The sequence below is a fragment of the Bufo bufo genome, chromosome 4 (genome assembly GCF_905171765.1).
Source record: "Bufo bufo chromosome 4, aBufBuf1.1, whole genome shotgun sequence".
In the NCBI taxonomy this organism is placed as follows: domain Eukaryota; kingdom Metazoa; phylum Chordata; class Amphibia; order Anura; family Bufonidae; genus Bufo; species Bufo bufo.
The window spans coordinates 406,535,611-406,560,199 of record NC_053392.1 but is presented as its reverse complement, the minus strand read 5'-3'; the positions used below and the strand labels follow the sequence as shown (position 1 = coordinate 406,560,199).

General features: G+C 44.1%; 1 protein-coding gene across 5 annotated transcripts in view; it reads right to left on the bottom strand.

Moving 5' to 3' along the window:
* QKI (QKI, KH domain containing RNA binding) overlaps positions 1 to 24,284 on the bottom strand; it is a 188,080-nt gene extending 163,796 nt beyond the window's left edge. For all 5 annotated transcript variants that reach the window (XR_005778434.1, XM_040429286.1, XM_040429287.1 and 2 more), the window contains exon 1: positions 23,624 to 24,284. Coding sequence is in view for 4 of the 5 variants with exons in the window: in XM_040429286.1 (XP_040285220.1) it covers positions 23,624 to 23,765 (142 nt within the window). In the remaining variant the exon portion in view is untranslated. The remainder of the gene's footprint in view (positions 1 to 23,623) is intronic.
* Positions 24,285 to 24,589: the final 305 nt, after the last annotated feature.

The following is a 24,589-nucleotide window of genomic DNA, read 5'->3' as shown; positions in this document are numbered from 1 at the left end:
ATATATTATATATACACACCTATCTATCGCCCTTGATGGAATGTAGTTGATTAAAATGTGTGTCTTTAAGAGGACCTTTCATGGGTCCAAAGAATATGAACTTAGTAGCAGCCTACATAGAGCGGCGCCCAGGGATCTAAGTGCACTTAATATTATTCCTGGGCGCCGCTCCGTTCGCCCGCTGTGGCCCCTGGTAATTTCTCAGCATTCGTTCCAAGTAGGAGAAGACACCAGTGTCTCTCCTTCTCCCTGACAGCAGCGCTGTCCAATCACAGCGCAGTGCTCAGAGCCAGGGAGAGAAAAAAAACCTCCCTGGCTCTGAGCTCTGCATATAGTAGTAAGTGCACTTAGATCCCTGGGCGCCGCTCTATGTAGGCTGCTACTAAGTTCATATTCTTTGGACCCATGAAAGGTCCTCTTTAAGAGGCATCGTACTGTAGTTGCGGCTACAAATATCTAGTGGTAGAGTAGGCAAAGTGAAGCCCTAGTCCATAAAAGCTCAGGAGTAGAGATGAGCGAATGTCATATTTTGAAATTCGTTCACGCTTTGTTAGTCAAAAGGTGAATTGCGTTATTGATTCCGTTACCACGGACCATAACGTAATTCTATGACGAAATGCCTTTAGAGGCATTCCGTTATTCATTCCGTCATAATACTGCAAAACGGATCCGTCCCGTTTCCGTTATGCAGGCAAATCCTCTCCGTTTGGCAGCCCATATACTTCTATTATGACAGAATAAATAACTGAATGCCTCTGAAGGCATTCAGTCATAGAATTGCGTTATGGCCTATGGTAACGGAATCCATAACGCAATTCCCCTTTTACCAACAAATGAAGTGTGAACAAATTTCATAAGCGGAAATTCACTCCTCTCTACTCGGGAGCAACAAACTAATCTTAGTGAAGTATAGATATCAGTTTCATTGTTTGCACAGTGAATCGGGAGATAAGGATTTATGACTGGTAATTGCTCTACACCTCCCTGGAAATACACTGCAGGTTGTCAGAAGAGAGCATGGCTTACATACACACCTCAAGTGTATATTTCAATATCAAATTCTTTTTGTGCAATATTTGTATTCTTTTTATGGCAAATATTTGTGTTTATTAATTATTGCATATTATCTGTCAACTCTGGTAAGGTGACGCCTGGATGATAACACCACATAAATGTCATCACAAACCTCCAAGAAGCCATAGTTCTTGGTCAACTGCCATTACTAATTGGCCTCATGCACACGAACGTATTTTCTTTCCATGCCCGTTCCGTTTTTTTGTGGACCGTATACGGAACAATTAATTTAAATGGATCTGCAAAAAGAACGGAAGTTACTCCGTGTGCATTCCATTTCTGTAGGTCTGTATTTCCGTTCTGCAAAAAAATAGAACATGTCCTATTCTTGTCCGCATTACGGACAAGGATAGTACTGTTCTATTAGGGGCCAGCTGTTCTGTTCCACAAAATATGGAATGCACACGGACATCCATATTTTTTGCGGACTGTAAAATACATACGTCGTGTGCATGAGGCCTTATCAGCTGTATTTGGAGAAAGCGGTCAAATTTTTTCATCATCCATTCTGCAACACTGAAATTGTAATACCAAGAAGGACGAGCCGTAAGGTTCTGCAAATCAAGGGAGTAGCAGAGGTCGCTACGATCTACAGTTAACATTTTCAAGCACCCAGCTCCAATCTGTAGCAAGTGGGAGGGGCAGGAAAGCAAAGTTTTTAGAAACATAAAACCTCAAAATTTAATCCAGTCACGTGGGATGATCGTTGACATGCCAGTTATCATTACTTGTCGCAAACTGACAGGGACAGAATCCTTGAACTGAGAGGCCTTGGTTTAATCGCTCCAGCAGATTGCTATGCACCTAGGCCAAGATGTCAGTACTTTTCAATGTTGTGTGTCCCAATGGTTGGGAGAACAGTGACAAACTGGAATGACAGCACAAGGTGCACAGAGGCGAACCTCTGCACAGACGGATCATCTGACTAGGCGTGTAGTGATCCATTTTGTTCTGAAAGTGAAATTGGCCTTCACATCCCAAGTCCTACCTCCCATAACCATTCTCAAAGGCTATCACGGGGCACAGCGAGATGGCACAGGACGCAATCCTCTTTAGTGATAAGTCAAATTTTTTTCCCCCTCGAAACACCATGAAGATGCCTTGACATGGGACCATCAAAACTGTCATAATCCCTAGATTATGGTGCGAGGTAGCATCATGTGCAGTACCTGGTCCCCTCAAGTCTTCATTTCAGGTACATTAACAGCTCAGTGTTATGGATTTATGCAAAGTTGTAATCTACCATATGCAAATATACTTTTAGGCCTCTTTCACATGAGCGATACAGAATATGCCATGGTCTGCTTAGAAGGGGAAAAAAAAAAAAAAAACACTGATTAAACTTGCATGAAAAACAAGTCAGTTTTGTCTGCGACAGTGTTTCTTTTTTCTCCATCTGGATTGCATCCATTTTTCAGATGCATGAAAAAGTTCACACATAGGTTTTTCATGGTGTTTTTCAGCACTTGTATTTCAGTGCCATTTTTTGCCCCTGTGTTTTTGGTGCCTTAAAAACTCCAGCTCCAATTTTTTGGTTTGTTTTTTAAACTGATTTTATTTATGTGGCATTTTTTGGGTATCTGGTTGAAAAATGCTGCACGCTGAAGCTTTTAGCATTATTTCCTAGGTTGCCAATTTCTTGTTAAAGAAAAAAAATCACACTAAAAATGGCACAAAACCTGCATACGGTATGGAAAAAAACTTTAGTGGTAAACAATGCCAGTGCAAATTACAGTGTCTAGGAACACTATAGAGGTGCACTTGGCCACCTAATATCAGAACTTAAGCTTGCCGCCCATAACAGCCATAGTTCAACATTCATTCCTTAGGTATATGTAGATCAGAGTTCCAATAGCCTCGCTTTACTGCTCTCAATAACAGAGAAGCACAGGAAACAGACAATGGAGCAGAGCTGCCAGCAGTCAGTGCTGACACAAAGTCAGATAGGAAGGAGCACAGGCAGAGATCTTTATGGAGCATATACAAAAACAGGGGCTTGGGCAGGGAGATAAGAGGCAGGCTGAAAAGCAGCTTTCAGCATGCACTAGGCACTGAGGACAGGCTCTCCCTAGCAACGTTCAGTTAGTGTTGCTAAGGAAATGCTTTACACCCTGTCTTCCAGTAAAAAAAAACACTGTTCCCTAATAAAGTATATTACAAAAATGTTTAACATCCATGTCCCTACACCATATTAAAAATAAACATAAGAATACTGTTGCACTAAGAAAAATTACCGCTAAGCTTTGTTTGGTGGTGTGTTCTTTCTTCAACTTACCACAAAGCTACACATTTGACATAAGGGGATAATAAAGATACCCAATGTTTTCCCCACACTGACAAGAGACTCCACGGATAACATCTGGAGATCCACACAACTAAAGCTGGCCATACACATAAGATTACTGATCGAACCTCACAGATTATAGTGCATGTTTTAGCAGACCGTGGCCCGATTTGATGTATAAGTGACAAAATGCTCAGTCAAAAACCCATCAAATTCTGCTATAGTGCCCTAGTATCAAACCACTAACCACAGCTATACTATGCAAATAAGTTGAACCACTAACTATGCTACTTTTAATTTTAAACACACCAAGGGGACCATAGAAATGTTAACAATTAAACAATACCATTAAATGGGTTGTCCACTGCATTGCTGAGGCCAGTGATTGGCTGCAGTGGTCGTCTGTTTTCAACATGCCATCACCGATGCAGTCAGATAACCAGATATGGCTGAGTGCTGGCGTGTGATCTGCGAGGCAAGTAATGATCACTTCTTTATTGCAGGTGGATCCACTGTGTTATACAGTTTCCTGAAACCAGACAACCCCTTTAATTTCTTATTTCCACTTAGTCATTCTTTTATGGGCCACAGTTTACTGCAAAGGCTGGCAGAAAACTCAGAAGCACACAGACTGAACTCCTAAGAGAATCAAAATCACAAAATGATTTACAGCACTTTGGAGCAAGTGAGACATTTACACAAAAAGGTATTGTTAAAAAAATATATATATAATAATAATAATAATATTTTGTATTTCACAATGTTTATTGCCTCAGGAATATTATATGTATTTATTCCAAGCACATCCACGTGCCCCGAGGGATGAGAAATACACAGTGTCGTCTTATTACTAGTCATGTTGAAATCTTCCATATCGTTTGGGATAATTAATCGCCTACATGCCAATAGAAAAACATGAAGGAGAAGTCAGACACAATAAATGCTTAGCTTTGTGAAGCAGAACATGTGAAAGGTTTTGTCATGTGTCACAATGTATTACAAGTAACAACTCGGTACACATTGGGTAAAGGGATGTTCACACTGGCTCCCCATACAACTTCATTACATGCACTCTGCATATTCTTTACTAAAGGAACATTAAGTTGCAAATGTTACATTGATTGTGTCTCTTTCCTAAACAAACAGCGCTCCCTACTTAGCAGGAAAATGCCTTTTTCATTATTACACAGCATTAAAAAGGCTTTTACCACAGTTTCAGCCTTCCCGATAATAATGCACTGCAATCTAGTCTCCCCAAATATACGGATGAGCACACTGAAGCCCATAAACTACTAGTCCACTGCCACAAAGTCTAGACTAACAGAAGCTGTAGAGACGACACTAAGGCCTGTATTACACCAACAGATTGTCTGACCAATCATTGACCAGATGGCCTATTACACCAACTATTGCTCTGATTGAACAGATAATCTGCTGGTGTAATACAGGTCTAAGTCACGGATCAAGCACTTCAGTTTTAAGACATAAACCAATAGAAGTGTCATTCCAATATCAGAATCACAAGATAACTGAAGTATCCTTTAAAAAGGAACTATCAGCACAAAATGCAGTGCAATCTGAAAGCACCATGCTATAGAGCAGGAGGAGCTGAGCAGATTGATGTATAGTTTTGATTGAGGAAAAAAAATCTGTCAAATTGTAATTTTTACATTTAAATCTCTGCTTTTCCTGAACTTATGACTGCCCCTGTGTACAACCATTAGTGACTGACCACTATCTCTGCAGACTTAAGGCACATTTACACGCGCCGACTGAGTCAGCAATGTTCAGGAAGGAACCATTCCTTCCCGATAATTGCCAGCTCGTCAGAGGGGGTGAGAGCTGCCTTTACAAGCTGCAATCACCTCCACTGTAGGCAGACAAGGGATCGCTACGTCAATCGCTCGTTCTCAGAGATTCCTTGTTTCTGGCCAGTAGATTTGCACAGCATGATCTGCTTCCCAAAAATGATGATTTCTACTGTGTCTGCTTAAACGATTATTTCACCTGATGAACAAGCCTTTGCACACAGCTGTTTTTGTCTCGGCACGTTTGCCGTTTGTGGCCGTATCTCCGCAATCCCTACTACAGTAAACTGGACTGGCTGGTGTTAGGTAGCATCCGGCAGTGCCGGAGATGTCTAACACTAGTGTGAAACTAGCCTAAGTAAAAGGTTCTTGCAACACCGCTTAAAGCCATTTTCCTTCTTCACTGAGAGATATCCATTGACAAGCAACTTTGTGCATTGCCACCGGAGAGGCATCACGCAGCACAAGAGATCCTATTTGATTTTACATGCCTAATGAGCATCTGGTGAGTAGCCCCTCGTCTTTTGGGGCACATCTTTTGCTTTTAAGCCGAACACATTGCATTTGCCTCCCTTCTTAGAGCTTCACTGTCAGCATTAGGTCAGTGTAATTGAATAGATTCCAGGTCTCACAGGGACACTCTGTCTTATAAATCATTATAATGCTGTGCGATCCAGGCAGAGAAGTTGAGGTCAGAATGGCAACTCAGACTGCCACACGCTGCAAATTTCTCACACTAAACTCACTCGTCTGTGTCTGGCCTTAGGCTACTTTAATACTAGCGTTTGGTGCGGATCCGTTCAGATAATACAACAGTCTGCATCCGTTCAGAACAGATCCGTTTGTATTATCTTTAACATAGCCAAGATGGATCAGTCTTGAACACCATTGAAAGTCAATGGAGGACGGATCCGTTTTCTATTGTGTCAGTGAAAACGTATCCGTCCCCATTGACTTATATTGTGTGTCAGAACGGATCCGTTTAGCTCATTTTCATCAGACGGACACCAAAACGCTGCAAGCAATGTTTTGGTGTCCGCCTCCAAAGCAGAATTGAGGCGGAACAGAGCCAAACTGATGCATTCTGAGTGGATCCTTTTCCATTCAGAATGCATTAGGGCAAAACTGATCCGTTTTGGACCGCTTGTGAGAGTGCTGAATGGATCTCACAAATGGAAAGCCAAAATGCCAGTGTGAAAGTAGCCTTAGCGATAAGTTTATTTAAACAAGGTTTAGTTTCTGATGATAAATTCTCTTCAAGGCTGGGTTCACACGGGCGAGATTTCCGCGCGGGTGCAATACATGAGGTGAACGCATTGCACCCGCACTGAATGAATCCGCACCCATTCACTTATATGGGGCTGTGCACATGAGCGATGATTTTCACACAGCACTTGTGCGTTGCGTGAAAATCGCAGCATGCTCTATATTGTGCGTTTAACATGCAACGCAGGCCCCGTAGAAGTGAATGGGCCTGCGTGAAAATCGCAAGCATCCGCAAGCAAGTGTGGATGCGGTGCGATTTTCACGCATGGTTGCTAAGATGACAGTCTATTCACTGTATTATTTTCCCTTATAACATAGTTATAAGGGAAAATAATAGCATTCTTTAATACAAAATGCTTAGTAGAAGGTCAATTGAGGGTTAAAAAAAAAAAAAAAATTAACTCATCTCCTCCTCTTGATCGCGTAGTTGCCTATCTCTTCTTACTTCTTTAATCAGGAGCTGCCGGCTAAAGGACCTGTGGTAACATCACATCACATGGTCAAATCACATGGTACATCACCATGGTGATGGACCATGTGATGAGCTCAGTGACGTCACCACAGGTCCTTTGACAGGTCCTGAAAAAAAGAACAGGAAACCGGCAGCTATGCGATCAATTGTAGGTGGTGTCAATTATTATATTTTTTTTTTAAACCCTCTATTGACCTTCTACTAAGCATTCTGTATTAAAGAATGCTATTATTTTCCCTTATAACCATGTTATAAGGAAAAATAATTACATCTACACAACCTTGAACCCAAACCTGAACTTCAGTTAAGAAGTTCGGGTCTGGGTACCACATTCAGTTTTTTTATCACGCGCGTGCAAAACGCAGTGCCAACAACCTACTCGCGCGGGTTTGCCGCAATGCACCCGGGACGCATCCTGAGCCAAAACATGACGCCCGTGTGAACCCAGCCTAATGGTACAGCCACAGATATCTACTGCAGGGAGACAGCCACAGATATCTACAGCCCAGTGACGTCACTACTAGTATCAACTTGCCTGGGCGGTGCTAAGCTCCATTCAAGTGAACAGAGCTTAGCCGCGCCCAAGCAAGTTGATACAAGTCGTGACGTCACTGAGCTAGCGGTAAACGGGTTTCGGACCCCCGCCGATCAGATGCGGATGATCATCAGTTTAAACAAAGTGCAGAACCCCTTTAAAGCGATGTTCACACTGCAAACAGAATAAAGCCAGGAAAAGCAGATTTCAACTGAAATCAGCCTCTGAAGGCTTTTGAGTACTCGTGCGTGAACGCCTGAAAAATACAGTACTTATCAAAATAGCATTTGGAGTGTATTTTGGGGGGGGGGAGGGGGAGCGAATCCGAAACAACCCTAGTTAGAAGCTGGTCGATACTTTTATGCCAGTATCGATTCAGTATCAGGATGTTCATTTTTTAGATACTAACTAGACTCTCCTCTTATGGCGCTCTGCGCGCGCGTAGACAGTTGAGAAGGTCCCTCCCTCCTATGACACGGCCGCGCTGAGCCCAATGAAGTGAGCGGGCTCTGAAGCTGCCTGCACCACTGCCACCAATGAATGTGCCGCTATTAATTAAAGCAGGAGGCAGGACGGGGGAGGGAATACATTGCTGCGTGGTCTGAGCAAGTGAGCTCGGCGAACGGCGGCAGCAGCCTCCTCCTAAGTGTACTCCCCAGAGTCAAGCAGCCAGCATAGCAGGTGCCTGGCCACTGTGTCACCAATGATAATTAACCTTTAATACAAATACAGTCGGCGGGTGCTGGCGGTACCCACCTCCTATCTGTATTAGAGGTTAATTATCATTGGTGGCGCAGTGCGCCCCCACCCACCCCCCAGTATTAAAATCATTGGTGGCAGTGGCCACAGGGTCCCCTCTTTATTGGTGGCAGTGGCAGTGATTGGAGCCCCAGCAGTGTAATCCTGGGGCTCCGATCGGTTACCATGGCAGCCAGGATGCTACTAAAGCCCTGGCTGCTATGTGTTCTATGCCCAGGGACAGTGTAAAGTCCTATTAAGCCTAATAGAGCTCTATTAGGGTGAATATGACAAGGGATTAAAAGATCTAGCCCCTAAGGGCAATAATTATTAAATAAAAAACCACCAATGTATAAATCGGCCCTTTTCCAATTTTACATATAAAATATAACAATAAACAAACATATTACATATCGCCACATCTAAAAAGTCCAAACTATTAAAATATAAAAACTCCTATGCGGTGAACGCCATAACAGAAAAAAATAAAATAAAAACCGTACGATCTGCATTTTTTTTTAGTCGCCTCGTCCGGACTGTTCAATTATGGGCCGGACGTTCCATAAAAAGCGGAATGCACGCGACTTTTTTGGAGTCTTATTTTTTTCTCGTGGTATCTAATAGTATCGAGTATTGCAATACTTTTTTATGGTATCGAAACAACCCTACCTCTAACACTTCAAAGAAAAGTCATGCCACTTTCTGGACGTATTTTTGAATCCTCGTCCGTGTGAAATATAGTGCAATACGAAGTGATTTCCAAGGAAGTCTAAAAAATTCCGCTGCCGATTTTGTGGCGTTAACACAGTCCTATAGTAAATGCATTGCTTAGGATGTGTTTGCACGCCATGAGAAGCCATTCCTTCACTGGCACTAGAGATAACCCCATGTATGTGGCCCACAGTGATCTAGTGCGCCTGACAGCCATTGGAACAAAGAGCATTCTGACTTTCGGAAGCTTTGATGTCAGATTGTACTCATCCTATTGACTAGTGTCATACAGGTTTTTTTTTTTTTTTTACTTTATATTATTTTGATGTTGCATGGATATTTATGGGAAATATCTGGTCAATATACCGTAGTTTTGTTTTTTTAAATCGCAGCATGCTCTGGGACTGCCTTGTTTTCACTCATTGTCTGACTTTTTTTCTCTCCTATATTAACTGCAATAAAAAAAACAAGTGCAAATATGTGTTGGTGATTTTTTTTTTAAAATCAATATACTTTCCGCATACTGCTCTACAAGGGAAGTCATGGTGCCTACTTTCCTATAAAAAATAAATAATTGCAAGTACCACTACAAGTCAGGTAGTTTGAGGCCACAACTGTGTATGACAGCAGTCAGATAGGAATGGTCTTTAGAGTCACACTGCAGTAAACACCACCTTCATCATTTACATCTGAGGTCAAGTACTACTGGAAATAAATCCATTCAATTAATGCCTTGCACCTTTGGTAGCGCTGTACATCTGCAGCATAGAGACATCTGTACATGGCTCTCCTTCCAAGTAACGTGCTTCTACTGTCCATCTGGCAGTTAAATCTGTTAAAGTCACTAAAATTTGTGAAGTGGAAAGGGACCAGCGTCTTCTGCACTCAGGCATGAAGACAACTGCAGCTCGTCCTCCTCACTTAATTACCCTGCGTCTAACCTAAATATCAGCTGCCACCCAGAAGCACTAGCCTAAGCTGTGGGACACTGTGGCCACCTACTAGCGAGCCCATTCCCCTCCAATTCATCATAGTCAGCCTTCTTGCTGACACTCTTCAGGGCTGCCTGGGTGATAAATGGCTCCGTTATTCACCCTATGGTAATCAGAGGCTGAGGCATGTGTACCTTTTACATTGAAGACACTTAGCGCTATCAGGCAGCCACACTGTGCATTAAACCTCCCATTTGGAACCAACCACTCTCCTCATGAATAGTTATGAAAAGTGTACAGTCAGTAAATCAATAGGCAGTACGTTTATGCACCCCATTATCGAAATCACTCGGGTTCTGTCCTTCGATTCCCTACAAGTCTCACTTGAATAGGATGGCATGATTAGATATACCAGCGTTAAATGCAGAAACAACTACCAGTGTTTCGGGTCCATTCTTGCAAGCAGGATAATGCCGCATACAAATCCTGTTTTCTAGGAGGGGGGGGGGGGGATGTAAGAAGCAGCAATCGGAGACTGAATTATTGAGTGTAGGTCCATAGGAACAAGTCACAGTGCATACTCAATACCTGTTCTTCCAAATAGCCCCCTACTCATACACCAGCACCGTACACTGTTCACACAATGCAGAGATACTACAACTTCTCTAGCAATATTGACATTCATATTTTACTGAACAGATTCTACACTTCTAGACCAGGCATTATGGCAGAAGTGGTGGTCTTTAGGATCAGAGCCGGACCTGTCGGCCGTGGGAGGCAGGCATACTCCCACTACCCTGACAAGCCTGAGGACGCATTCAATAATGTAATCTGCCATTACTACATTCAAGGACTAGAAGGAAGGAAAGAAATGCAACATGCCCATGTAGCAGCATCACATTGTGTCATATTCAAGGCCGTGCACACCACGCGGTAACCATTCCCGACTCTATATTATTATATCTTGTATCTGTTCCTAGACTACATGTGTCTATTGGTGCATCACAGCTTTGACATTACAAAGTGTATGAATCAAAATCGCACACGTATGCAATAAGACTTCAGAAGGCCCAACACATTTACATTTTCTCCCAACTATTAACATGTTCTCCCAAAAATGAGAAGTGTATGGCTAAAGCCTGACACAGCCACGGAAAACTTGTCAGTGAAAAGATTGGATTTGGACATGCGTCTGCCAAACATCCGACCCCGGTGTACGCATGTTTTTGGAGAACTCCGGTTATGTAAACCGTAGCATCATAAAGCGTGTACATCACCAAATACATTATGTATGCATTTTGGCTAATTTATAGCAATCACTGAAGCAAATCAGGAGCAAATAGGATCAAACGATAATTTTTAATACCAGTCACAAGAAGTGTAACTTCTAACTTGTGTTGAAAAATTGTTCATTTTGGTTCTAAGGAATCCATCCATTAGACTACAGAAAATGGCCTTTTCAGGTGTTACCTGGCATTGTAATCCTCTCTGTGAAAGTAATAACATGCATGTTGAAAAGTGATCTCTACAGGACAAGAAGTGTTACCATATTAGGCTTTTTTTTGTGACATTGAAACTTGTAGAAAAAAAACCCTCTAAAAAATATGTTTAATATAAAAAGGTGATTTAAACAATAGGTCATTTTCTAATATCACATTAAAAGGAACCTTTCACCATGAAAATCTGTATAACTTCTATTTCATGCTCATTCCAAGCTCAGGAGTCAAGTGGGTGGTCCTATCAATGACTGACCGCTGTGGGACCGTTTACACGAGGCGATAATCGGTACGGCTGAGTGATGAACAAGTAGTTTCTTAGTGCAGTGAACATTTCAACAATGACCCTTTAGGTGCGCCAATTATCGTTCACAAAATTGTTATTTTGATTGCATATTCAGTCTGTAAAGCAGACGGTTGCACTTACACAAAGTGATAACTTGAGTGGCGTGCTTAAGCACACCTACGGTGTAATAGTCTGTAATCACACGTGCAGCAAACGATTCCTGTTTACACGCATGAAATCGCTAACAGCCAATGATTGTGTGTGCACAAAAATAAACAATCAAACCAACGAGAAGTCGACCGATTGTCGCTCTATCGTTCATTGCTTTTACACTGCTCGATTTAACGATACTCGCCTCCTGTACCTATAGCTGGCAGGACCTAAGCAGGAACACCCATAGGGAACCACTAAGCATAGAAAGAGTAGAAATTTCAGTAAACTAAAATATGTTATAAATGTAATTTTTCCCATAAACGACGGTACATATCTTAATCCATTCAGCTCCTCCCGCCTTCATCACAATGGATATAGGTTATTTATTCTAATACATATGTAGCAGCAGTTATGTACTCTGCCATCCTGGTGCATTACACCGCACATGTGCACCACCTAGATAACAGAGAGCAAAGCAAAACATGACCGATAGTGTGGCTTCTAATCATACACTGCCACAGCGAGCACTCGCAAAGCAGGGGAAAATTTGTTTAGTACGCATTTTATCGATTAAGTAAAAGCAACCTACCACTGAATTCATGCACTATTTTTCAGCACAAGATGTTACTTTAAAGGGACACTGACAGGCCCAATAAGCATATTTAGAGATATATATATATATATATATATATATATATATATATATATATATATATATATAACAGTACAGGTCTTATAAAGTGTATTAGCATCATCTAAGTATCCCCCCTGTCCACCTTATAAATACCGAAAACTAAAGTTTTATAACCTGCTTGAATCGTCTTCAATCTGCCCAAGGGGCGGCGTTTCATCTCAACTTGCACCCAGCCAGCCTCGCCCCAACTGCCGTTTGAGGCGCCGCCCAGCTCATCAATATTCACTTCGCTGGGCGGCTACTCTGAAGCGCTGCTATGAACTGTGCCCGGCGCATGCGCATAAAGCAGAGGCTGCATCGGCCTCTGAGATGCAGACTGTGCGCAGGCGCGATGCGATCCCGGCCAGTGAGGGTGCCGGGGGCATGCGCTGAAGATGAGCCGGAGGCAGATGCCCATAGGATTGTATTGGGCATGCGCCGGATCTTGCGTCGGGGACACTAGTAGCCGCCCAGCGAAGTGAATATTGATGAGCTGGGCGGCGCTTCAAACGGCAGTTGGGAGCGGCTGGCTGGGCACAAGTGGAGATGAAACACCGCCCCTTGGGCAGATTGAAGACTATTCAAGCAGGTTATAAAACTTCATTTTACTGTATTTATAAGGTGGACAGGGGGGATACTTACATGATTCTTATACACTTTATAAGACCTGTACGGTTATATATATACCTTAATATGCTTTTTGGGCCTGTCAGTATCCCTTTAAAGTCTGCAATGAAACACACTACATACAAAGGGGGTCATTTATTATTAGATATATGCCAATTGTTGGCATATATCTGTCACAGATTCAGTTGCAATGGGAATTTGCAGCAAAATCAGCGAATTTTCCACACTCACGCCAGGTCTAAAAAAGAGGGAGTGGCATGGGTGAGGAAGGGGACCGGCCGGCCTCATTTATTTTCTACGCCTGTTTTACACACAAGACAGCCTATTAAAAATAGTTTACAAACCATAGGAAGAAAAGTGTAAGAGCCTATTATGGTCTGGGTCCTATATACAGCTACCGAGAGCTAGAAAAACTGTGCTTTCCCAGTCTAAACATACTGGGAGACATTTACTAATAAAAAAGCTCAACAAATCTGTTGCAATTTGCAAACCACCATACATGTTTTGTTCCACAGTGTTTTAGACAAAGATGAGAATGTGCTCCACAATTGTACCAAAATTACAGCGCAAGGTACACCAACTAATAAGATGTATAAGATGGACCAACTTTATCATCCAGCATGCCCATAATTAATCTGGAGCACCTTTGGCCAGCTACCCACGTTCATAATAACCACATAACCCACGTTCAGTCAACAGCGATCACTCTCATGTCTTCTAAGTGAGGGTGAGGAGGAGGCGGCTAATCGTCTGGTGTAAAGAACTAAATGATCAGGCAGTCTCATGACCCTCATGTCTCCCAACATCTGCCACGCGGGAAGAATTAGGAGGTCCCTCATATACATTACATGGTCAGCCACTCCTACCAGTTTTGTATACAGTATGCGCATGGCCATTTTAATTATGCCAAGTAAATATTAGACAGGATTAGTAGGCCTGCCCCATTATGCTCTGGCAGACAAGCATATTAATGTAATAGAGCCATTCTCCTCCTGATTTTGAAGGACTGTTATGCCTCATTCACATGTCAGTGATTTCCATCAGTGATTGTGAGCCAAAGCCAGGTGTGAAGCCTACACACAGATCAGGTATAAAGGAAAGATCTGCACCTGTTCTGTGTTTAGAGCCGCACCTGGTTTTGGCTGAAAATCCCTAAAACACGTGTGAATGAGGCTTTAGGCTGGGGTCACATCTGGACTTTTTGTAGCACTCAAGAGACAGCCATAGTCCAAAGCAGTAAACTGACATGCGTTCCTGTGCACTCCAGCTGCTGTTCAATGGATAAAAAATAAAAATAAAAAGTACTACAAAAAAGTCTAAGGGCTCATTCAAGACAACTGTGCTTGATGCGACAGTCCACGGGAAAGCCGCATCTCCTCGACCAATCACGGCAACCCTGACAAACTGACTGCATCACAGTGTTACCGATGCAGGCAGCTCCAATCTGATCGCGGGTCTAATGTACTGTACTATTAGGGTACTTTACTCAAATTGTGAGTCCCGCTGAGAAGTAATGAAGTGTTGTAGCTTTTTTGAAACAGAATGTCTCTTTCAAAGGGGGATGTAATCAGCACATAAATCTGCACCCTAAGGCCCCTTTCACACGAGCGAGTATTCCGCGCGGATGCGATGCGGGAGGTGAACGCATTGCACCCGCACTGAATACTGACCCATTCATTTCTATGGGGCTGTGAACACGAGCGGTGATTTTCACGCATCACTTTTGCGTTGCGTGGAAATCGCAGCATGCTCCTCTTTGTGCGTTTTTCACGTAACGCAGGCCCCATAGAAATAAATGGGGTTGCGTGAAAATCGCAAGCATCCGCAAGCAAGTGCGGATGCGGTGCGATTTTCACGCACGGTTGCTAGGAGACGATCGGGATGGAGACCCGAACCTTATTATTTTCCCTTATAACATGGTTATAAGGGAAAATAATAGCATTCTGAATACAGAATGCATAGTAAAACAGGGCTGGAGGGGTTAAAAAAAATAAAAAGTCATTTAACTCACCTTTATCCACTTGCTCGCGTAGCCGGCATCTCCGTCTGACTCTTTTACTGTCTAGGACCTGTGGAGAGCATTAACTATAGTTTAAGGACCTGGGATGACGTCACTCCGGTCATCACATGGTACGTCACATGATCTTTTACCATGGTGATTCACCATGGTAAAAGTTCATGTGACGTACCATGTGATGACCAGAGTGACGTCATCCCAGGTCCTTAAACTATAGTTAATGCTCTCCACAGGTCCTAGACAGTAAAAGAGTCAGACGGAGATGCCCGGCATCGCGAGCAAGTGGATTAAGGTGAGTTAAATGATTTTTTATAACCCCCTCCAGCCCTGTTTTACTTAGCATTCTGTATTCAGAATGCTATTATTTTCCCTTATAACCATGTTACAAGGGAAAATAATACTATTTCCAGAACACCGATCCCAAGCCCGAACTTCTGTGAAGAAGTTCGGGTACCAAACACGCGCGATTTTTCTCACGCGAGTGCAAAACACATTACAAGGTTTTGCACTCGCGCGGATAAATCGCGGGTGTTCCCGCAACGCACCCGGACATTTTTCCGCAACGCCCGTGTGAAAGGGGCCTAAGGCCTTTTGCACACAAAGGTTTTTTGTTTCCGTTCCGTTTTTTTGTGTTTCGTTTGCGGAACCATTCACTTCAATGGAAGGTACAAATTTATTGCACAGCCCAATTTATTAATGTACTGTTTAAACATTGTATGCTTCCATTTGCAATCCGCAAAACAAAACGGATCACAAGCGGAAAAATGGAACGGAAACACTACTGAAGCAAAAATACAGAAAAACTGATCCTTTAAAACAGACCGCAAAATACAGAAAAAAAAAAACACACAGTCATGTGCAAGACGCCTAACCAACACAGAAAAACCTACACCATTGTAAAAAATCTGCACCTGCGTACCGGTATTTTCTGCCTGATTTTTTCATCATTTGTAACGGCACACGATGCAGATTACATGTGGTTTTTCCGTGCAGATTTTCATGAAGAAATACCACAGCGTAATACAGTACCAGCGAAGTGAACGAGATTGGCCAAGTCTCAAGTACACATTGGGGGAGATTTATTAAGTCCCTTGCACCAGAAAAGTGGCTTTAAAAAGATGCAAGCTGTGTGTCTGACATTTTAAAGGGGGTTTACAAGACGTTATAACAGATGACCTATCCTCAGGATAGGTTACCAGTATCTGATTGTAGAGGTCCAACACCCAGGAGCCCCACCGATCGGATGTTTGAGAAGGCACATGCGCTCGGAGTAGCGCCGCAGCCTTCTCTCAGATTTTTCTAGGCCAAATGAAATCACGTTCATCTGTCATGCGGCCTAGGGGGAGCTCAGCCCCATAGAAGTAAATGGCCGCATGGACTGACAGAGGATGCACCTAATACATGATGAAGCCTATACCTAGTCATAAAGTAGGCACATCCTCCAGCAGCGTAGGGGATAATCAAGATAGGCGCAAAAAGCACCGGTCTTGATAAATCGCCCCACTGTACATCTTACACACATTGATATTGGCCTGCCGTGCAAGCAGGTCAATGCGTCTCTGCACCTTATGTAGAGTGGTCCTCTTTTAACAGCTCATGGTCATGGCATGGAGACTATACAGATCTGTGCAGTGGAGCCGTACAGGACGGTGTACCACTGTACAATTCCCTGTCAGGTGTCACATGTATGTATTTCTTCCTTAAAAGCATAGGGCAGAGTACTTCAAGCTTATCAACCTTACGTCATCAAAAGGAGCATGCCACTGTTTCTTTTGGGCAGGATCCAAAAAATAAAAACACTTCCATGTGTAAAAGGCCCATAACTGCTTTATTCAAAATTATTCAGCCACATGCATGAACCGAACCTGCCAGACTACCTATCCAGCCACAAAAATAGCGAGACATTTCTTAACCTCTCTGTGAAAATGTGCCCCACTGTACACTAGAAACAAGTGACATTCACGGCTCATAATACACAGAATTTGTAAAAAATGACAGTTCTGTATTGTAAACACGTTCCAATTTTGCAGTCAAAGCAGAAACAGGTATGCAAAAAATCTGCAATATTTAGCATGGAGACAAAACTAGCGTCCCTGTCAGTGCACGTTCACCGTAAGCATGTTTAGGTCAAAATATTGCCGCCATATGAAGCAAACAAACAATATCCTTGCTGATCTGACTCATGCTGGAAAAACAATGCCTATACCTTATGTTCCAACATATCCCTTAGAAAACAATACTAGGAAGCACGGTCCTCCACATGCAGGAAAAGACCCCCTTCCTGAAGGTTTGCTCGCAGCTGATAAAAATGGATTCAACTTCCTGGTTCCTCTGCTGTCTGTTCTGAAGATCCTTTTTCATGGTGAACAAAAGCAAAATGTGAAAACAAAAGCCTCGGACAACCTTGTTCACACAGGACAGTCTTTATGCATGTACATTTTTAATACTTCCTATCTCTTTAGGATTCCCCATAAAAAAAAAAAAAATGTGCACAAAGGGGACTACAGGCAGGACCACACTTGCTGGATTTAGGAGTGGTCATCTAAGGTTGGTCTATTTTTATAAGCCAACATGCCAGGAGGCCTTAGCATAGAGGTGCAGAAGATAGCTACAATATATCCACAATGGTATGTCTGCAAGATCCTAAATCTTTCTAGTGTCACATGTCTGAGGATCGGGCTCATGTCACAGAGAATGTGCTCCTCTCCATGCACTACTGACCTCCAAACAGGTACAGCTTTTCACGGACGCAGGGGAAGAGGAGCAGTGCCAAGAGTGTCTGACAGCCACCTACCTCAGATGAAATCTGTAAATTAGGTCTACATATGGTTTGGCTAATCTTGGGTATACACATATTTAAGATGTGCCTTCTATCCACATGTTACGCTACTTAACAATAATTGGTTCCGTTCCAGGTCTCAGTCTGACACTGTCTTCCGAGATAATCATTCACAGCATATCAGATTTACTGACACCCAGTCCACACAAACACAACTGCTAATGGTGCGCAGTTCCCAGCCGGCCTTCCGACAGTGCCATAGTTCCTCCAGTCCTAGCAGTGGGAAGCGGCTCCATACAAAAGAACGGCGCTCTGGGAAGCTCCTAGTGTGAGCTCAAATGAGCCATTAGCATGAGAAAGCCAATTATTTTATGAACTCTCTCCTGAGCAAACTGGGGCACAAAGGGACAAAGATTTTTTTCTCTCTACATGCCTATCAGTTTAGCATAAAACGCCAATTCTCTTGGGACCGGATCGCTTTAACATGTTCTTCTGGTGGGTGTTATTCAAACTTGCTCATCTACATTATAAATGGCGGTCATTAAATACTGACAAACGGGATGCAGCTTACTCCAGGAGAGGGTGGGCCTGATAAGAAATACTGTGCCCACGGCTCAGCCATACAGACTACCAGAGCTGCAGGGTGGCACCTCCGCTATACCCAATGCCTGAGCAGGTTAAATGTGCTACTGCACAAACACGCCAGAACGAGCCATGCCTAACAGATTACCTAAATTACATCAATCCTCCCAATGTCTGTTCAGAACGCCAGAGCCCAAAGACCATGGGCATGTAGTAAAAAAGAAATTGGCTAACCACATTTTTAAGGCACGGGATAAAAAAAAATCACCTTCTAACCATTTCTTATAAACATTTCTCAAGTTTTTGGCTTTGGCCTAACACCTTCCTATTGTGTCGCCTTCCATGCGTTTCTTATTTTGCTGATATCCATCCCAGTTACAGGAACATGGGACTGCTACCACCTCGTTGTCTTCTTATGGATAGCAACTGTGGCACTACAACCAGTCTTTGTGCAGTCCCAGCCCGGGGCTACACAGCGACACAAACCAGAGTTCTTGTGACAGGTGTAAAGTCACTTAAGACAGTCATCTACCCCCTCCCAAGATGAAACACTTTAGTTGTGGTGAAATGAAGTCCCAGGGGCAAAACCATCACTGCTTATCCACAGCACGTACAAAAAAAAAAAAAAATCTAAGATACCTTTTAGACAAAGTTACAGAAAACAAAATGCAAGATGTGTAGTTTTTCTAATAGGAGTGATGGCGTTCAAGCATTTTTTGCAAACAGTGTATTTGTCCACTACTGTTTTTGAATGGTGTTTATTTTATTTTTTTTACCTATAGAGAGTGATTTGAAAATGCCTGTAAAAACACCAAGGGCTACAACATGCTGGGTTTTTGAAAAGGAGCTAGAAATATAAAAAAAAACTCCCCTAATTAACAAAAATGTCAGTAGCAAAGAAAAAAGCTTCTATGTCCTATTCTATATTTCCTTTAATCCTTCAGCTAAAATCTTGGGTGCGCAAAAACTACTGCAAAAAAACGCCACTAAAAAGAGAGAAGTGCAGAAAAATACCAGATGATGACGAAGAGGAAAATCTCAGTCTTGGGACTCCAGAACTTCCTGGCTTGTCCTGTCCTGCTATACATATCACCGTTTTCATAAGCAGCATTAGAGGTCATTGTCTTTACTACGGTGTTCTGCAAGCTTCAAATCCCCTCCGCGAACAAAAAAATAAATGGGTAAAGCTAATTCTCCAGAGTGAGCCGTTTAGAGAAGCTGCTCGGTCCCTGAATAATTCACAAGGCAAGGAGGAACAAAGCAGCGGTGTCGGTGTCGCTGTTGTTTTTTGTTTGTTTTATCGTTTTGAGTCCAAGATGAAATGAGCATTTAAAGCCTTTGAACACTCCGCGGCATTTCAGACCATCACGGTGCTAGGAGCTTCTAGGGCTTTTTCTTTAGAACTATTTGGGAGCAGTAATGTTGGGCTGTATAACTGTATACTCATATTACATATTTCTAATACATCATCTAGAGTTATTAATATCATACAACTACAAGTGTCATTAGCTCAGAGTTACGCCTGCGTCGCTCTTCTCCACCACAGGGAAATAAAATGAACCTGCATAATGTGTCTTTGTATGAAACTACAGTCAGTGGGTTTTTTTTTAAACAAGAATCACATTCATGTGAACTGGTAGAGATCGTAGCGGCGCCCCTTAGTGGTTTAGAGGCCAAAGCCATGAAATAAAGTGGAGTTCCAGGCAAGGCCTTTTCCTGCCTTCAGCGTGTTATTGTTGCACATTCCTGGAAGTTTTAAGTTCCCCCCTCCTTTTACACATACAGATTCCTCCGGCCTGCCCAGGCCAAATGTAAAAACAGGAAGAGCAACCAAGCCCTTTAAACAGCCGGAGCCCAAGGCATCAGGTTCCAGCAACTTGAGGCAACAGCTGGTCCCAAACTTTTACTAACCCTAAATGCTATATAGACAACCTGCACAGTCCTTGCTGTAAGCTTCACGTTTTCTAAGGGTACAAACAGATACTAAACCAGAAAAGACCAAAGATGATAACACGGTCACAGCAGCTACAGGGAAGACATGGCAGATACCACCACAGACCTGGCCCAAACTATGCCACATGCAAGAGGAGCACCGGGCAACATGTTTCAGCTACTAAAGCTACCCAACAGCACCATACATACATGTGTGTGAAATAAAGATATACACACACATTATATACAGAAACACACATATACAGAGATTTGAGCCATGCTCCACAGATGAATATGGAGCTAGGTTTGCTTATAGGTCTAGCAGAAGGCGAGTGCCTCCATTTAGGCCCCGGTGTCTAATGCTACGCTCCGATGTGTTCACTCCCAACATTTGCTTTGTCAATAGGCTCTTCAATACAAAGGCTGGAAGCATCTCTGGAAAGACAGCTGTAAATATACGGAGAAAGGAATTCCTCCCCAGGCCATGACTACTTCCTTGTGAAATACCTTGACACAACAATGGAGGCAACTGCTGGCTCTCCTGGGTGCCCGCTCCAGGGGGCAGGGGAATGTAAAGGTCTACTGTAACGTTTGTCAAACAAATATTTACACATTTGCTTGACCACCAGCTGCAAAAACTACAAAGTGGCCGCCCCTGCTCATGAGATAACGGCAGTGCTGCCAAACTAAAATAAAAGAAGGCAGAGATCTGCTGGAAGCAGGAGAGGAATCAGGCCCTTCTACTGGCCTGGAGTTGTAGTTCTACCCAGTGTCCCCTGAATGTCGCTACTTGCTGGGAGCAGGACACAGTGGACAGCTCTGCTGTAACCCTTGATGGGACGGTTTATGGTCGCAGATAAACAGGAGGAAACTGGAAATGCACAGTCCTTCAACTCCACAAATGGAATCAATGGGGGCAGCAAGCAGCTCATCACAGCCACAGATTTACCATGTACAGCGAGCGCTGCCTGCATCCCATAGATCTGAGAGCACAAGACAAGAAAATCTCCCACTGCCTGATCAATAATGATCCAACATTTCTACTCCCCAACAGTGAAAATAACCCCATATAGTGACCCAAGCCCCTGGATTTATGCATAGCAGGCCCTATAAATATTACTACTCCGCTGTGCATGAGAACAGCCTCTTGGGCCGCATGTCTGGTGCCAACTAAAGGCAGCAAACAAATCAAAGTACTGCTATAGTTAGCCCTTCATCCCATTTTCTAGCAATGCTATGTGCCTGAGATCAGCTATGGCATCTAAAGGGGCTCAGATGTGGCACCATCCTGCAGCCCCTGGCTTCTTTGCAAATAATACTGGATTAAGAGATTCCTGGTACAGCGTGCAGGTCCTCGGAATAGATCTAGCCCCGACATGTAACAACAGGCATTAGAGAGCAGCCCCGTCTATCTACAGACCACCCTCATCCCATTTAGAAACATACCCTCACCCCAAACTATATACAGGCTACTGAATAATATACTCCTGTCACCCATCTACTAGTATACACAGGCCAGCGCGCAGAGTACCCCCATCTATACACAGGCCAGCGCGCAGAGTACCCCCATCTATACACAGGCCAGCGTGCAGAGTACCCCCATCTATACACAGGCCAGCGTGCAGAGTACCCCCATCTATACACAGGCCAGCGTGCAGAGTACCCCCATCTATACACAGGCCAGCGTGCAGAGTACCCCCATCTATACACAGGCCAGCGTGCAGAGTACCCCCATCTATACACAGGCCACTGTAGAGTACCTCCATCTATACACAGGCCACTGTAGAGTACCCCCATCTAAAGATACCCTCTGCCCAATCTGTATAACGGTCACTGTATACAATGCCCTCACCCCCATGTACAGGCCACTGTAGAGAATTTTAATGTTATACACAGGGAACTATATAGAGTACCCTTACACCACTATACAATATATAAAGTACCCTATGCCCCACACATATATACAGGGCATCATATATAGTACCCCTACTCCAATGTACAGAGTCCCCCAGACCACTATCTATATACAGGACATTGTACAGCATACCTAAATCTCCCATCTAAATACAGAACACTGTATAGAATATCCCCCCAATCTATATAGAGGCCACTACAGGAGGTACTCCACTTACATATACTGGCCACTGAATAGTTCCACCCCCCTTCCCCATCTATATAGAGGTCAGGATATAGTTTCCTCACCACCTATCTATATACAGGACACTGTATACACTCCCCTGAGCCCTAGCTATATACAGGCCAGAGGTATACAATTCCCCCCTTCCCCCATCTATCTATACGGGCCAGGGCATACAGTCCCCCCCCCCCCCCCCCATCTATATATACAGGGCAGGGCATACAGTTTCTGCCCCCCCCCATCATCTATATATACAGGGCAGGGCATACAGTCCCTCCCCCCCCCCCCCCATCTATATATACAGGCCAGGGCATACAGTCCCTCCCCCCCCCCCATCTATATATACAGGGCAGGGCATACAGTCCCCTCACCCATCTATATATACAGGCCAGGGCATACAGTCCCCTCACCCATCTATATATATACAGGCCAGGGCATACAGTCCCCTCACCCATCTATATATATATATATATACAGGCCAGGGCATACAGTCCCCTCACCCATCTATATATATACAGACCAGGGCATACAGTCCCCTCACCCATCTATATATATACAGACCAGGGCATACAGTCCCCTCACCCATCTATATATACAGGCCAGGGCATACAGTCCCCTCACCCATCTATATATACAGGCCAGGGCATACAGTCCCCTCACCCATCTATATATACAGGCCAGGGCATACAGTCTATATATATATATATATATATATATATATATATATATATATATATATATATATATATATACACATACATACACACACACACACACATACATACATATACACACACACAGGCCAGGGCATACAGTCCCCTCACCCCCCCATCTACATATAGAGGCCAGGGTATACAGTTCTTCCCCTCCCCCATTGCATCACAAGTTTGGTAAGCACCAGATAAAGCCACATTCCAGCAGGTCACATGGTCAGCACATTGGAAGGGGAGCTGCATGGGGTGGGGAGGGCTCTCAGATGGAAACCAAACTCTGCCATACTTTCCAGCCATTTAATGGCAGCCTATGAAGGAGATTCTGGCACCGAAGTGACTACCATAACTACGCTGCCGCCGCAGGAACTTGTGGGTGAAGTTAGTAGATGAAGTGTGAGCCATGTGTACCTTCATCCAGGAGCCGCTCCAGGTGGTTAAATATCCCGCAGAAGTTGGGCAAGCTGCTCATGAGCTTCTTGTCGTTCATTAGCTGCATCAGATAGTCTGGGGTCGGCTTGGGTTTTTCCTTTGTTTCCATTTCCCCCACCATTATCCAATCTCTCAGGGAAGAGGAGCGCTAACACCAGTAATGATGAGGATGACGGAAAGCTGGACGTGTGGAGGGCACGAGCGAGGCTGCAGCCCCAGCAGCGGAGAACGACGAAACTTCACCGGCGCCCAGACCAACAGCCGCACTTTCCTTCTTCCGCCCCCGAGTGTCCACACACATGAACGACGATCACATTAAAGAGCGGGGGGTGCGAGGGGGGACACGAGCTCTCCCCTCCGGGTGACTGTGGTGGTACGCTCTCCCCAGGCTCCCGCGCAGTCTATGTACAAGCACAGATGGGAGGGCACTCGTCTCCCCTCAGCAGGGCTGTGGAGCACAGTGGCCGGGCTGCTGTCTAGTTCCCGTCGCCTCCTCCTGTCGCTCGGCTCCAGCCGCTTTCTTGTCAGCACAATGCCTCCTCTCTTCTCCCTGTGTGTACACGTCCCTATAGCCGGCTCTCAGGCTGCGCTGTGTCTGCCGTTTCTCCTCTATAGGAGTTTGCTTCAGTTGAGGCAACAGAGAGAGGAAGAGGCGGTGGGGCGGAGAGTGCAGGGGATAGGCGGATAGGAGAGGGAGGGTGCTGAGGAGGAGTCGCAGGCGGAGGAAGGGGGGAGCCCTCCATGGTGCCTGTGGCTCGGGGAGGAGGGGCACGAGGCAGTCTCCTGCACATCAAGCGGAACAAATCACGTCCCTCGTATGCCAGGAGTGATGGAGCTCGGGTACATAGCGTGAGGGCTGGCAGGATGAACGGGCAAAGCCCAGCGTTCCCTCTGTGCGCTAATGGCCGTTGGTCTTAGACTGTGCCAGTTGATCTTGCCCTATAT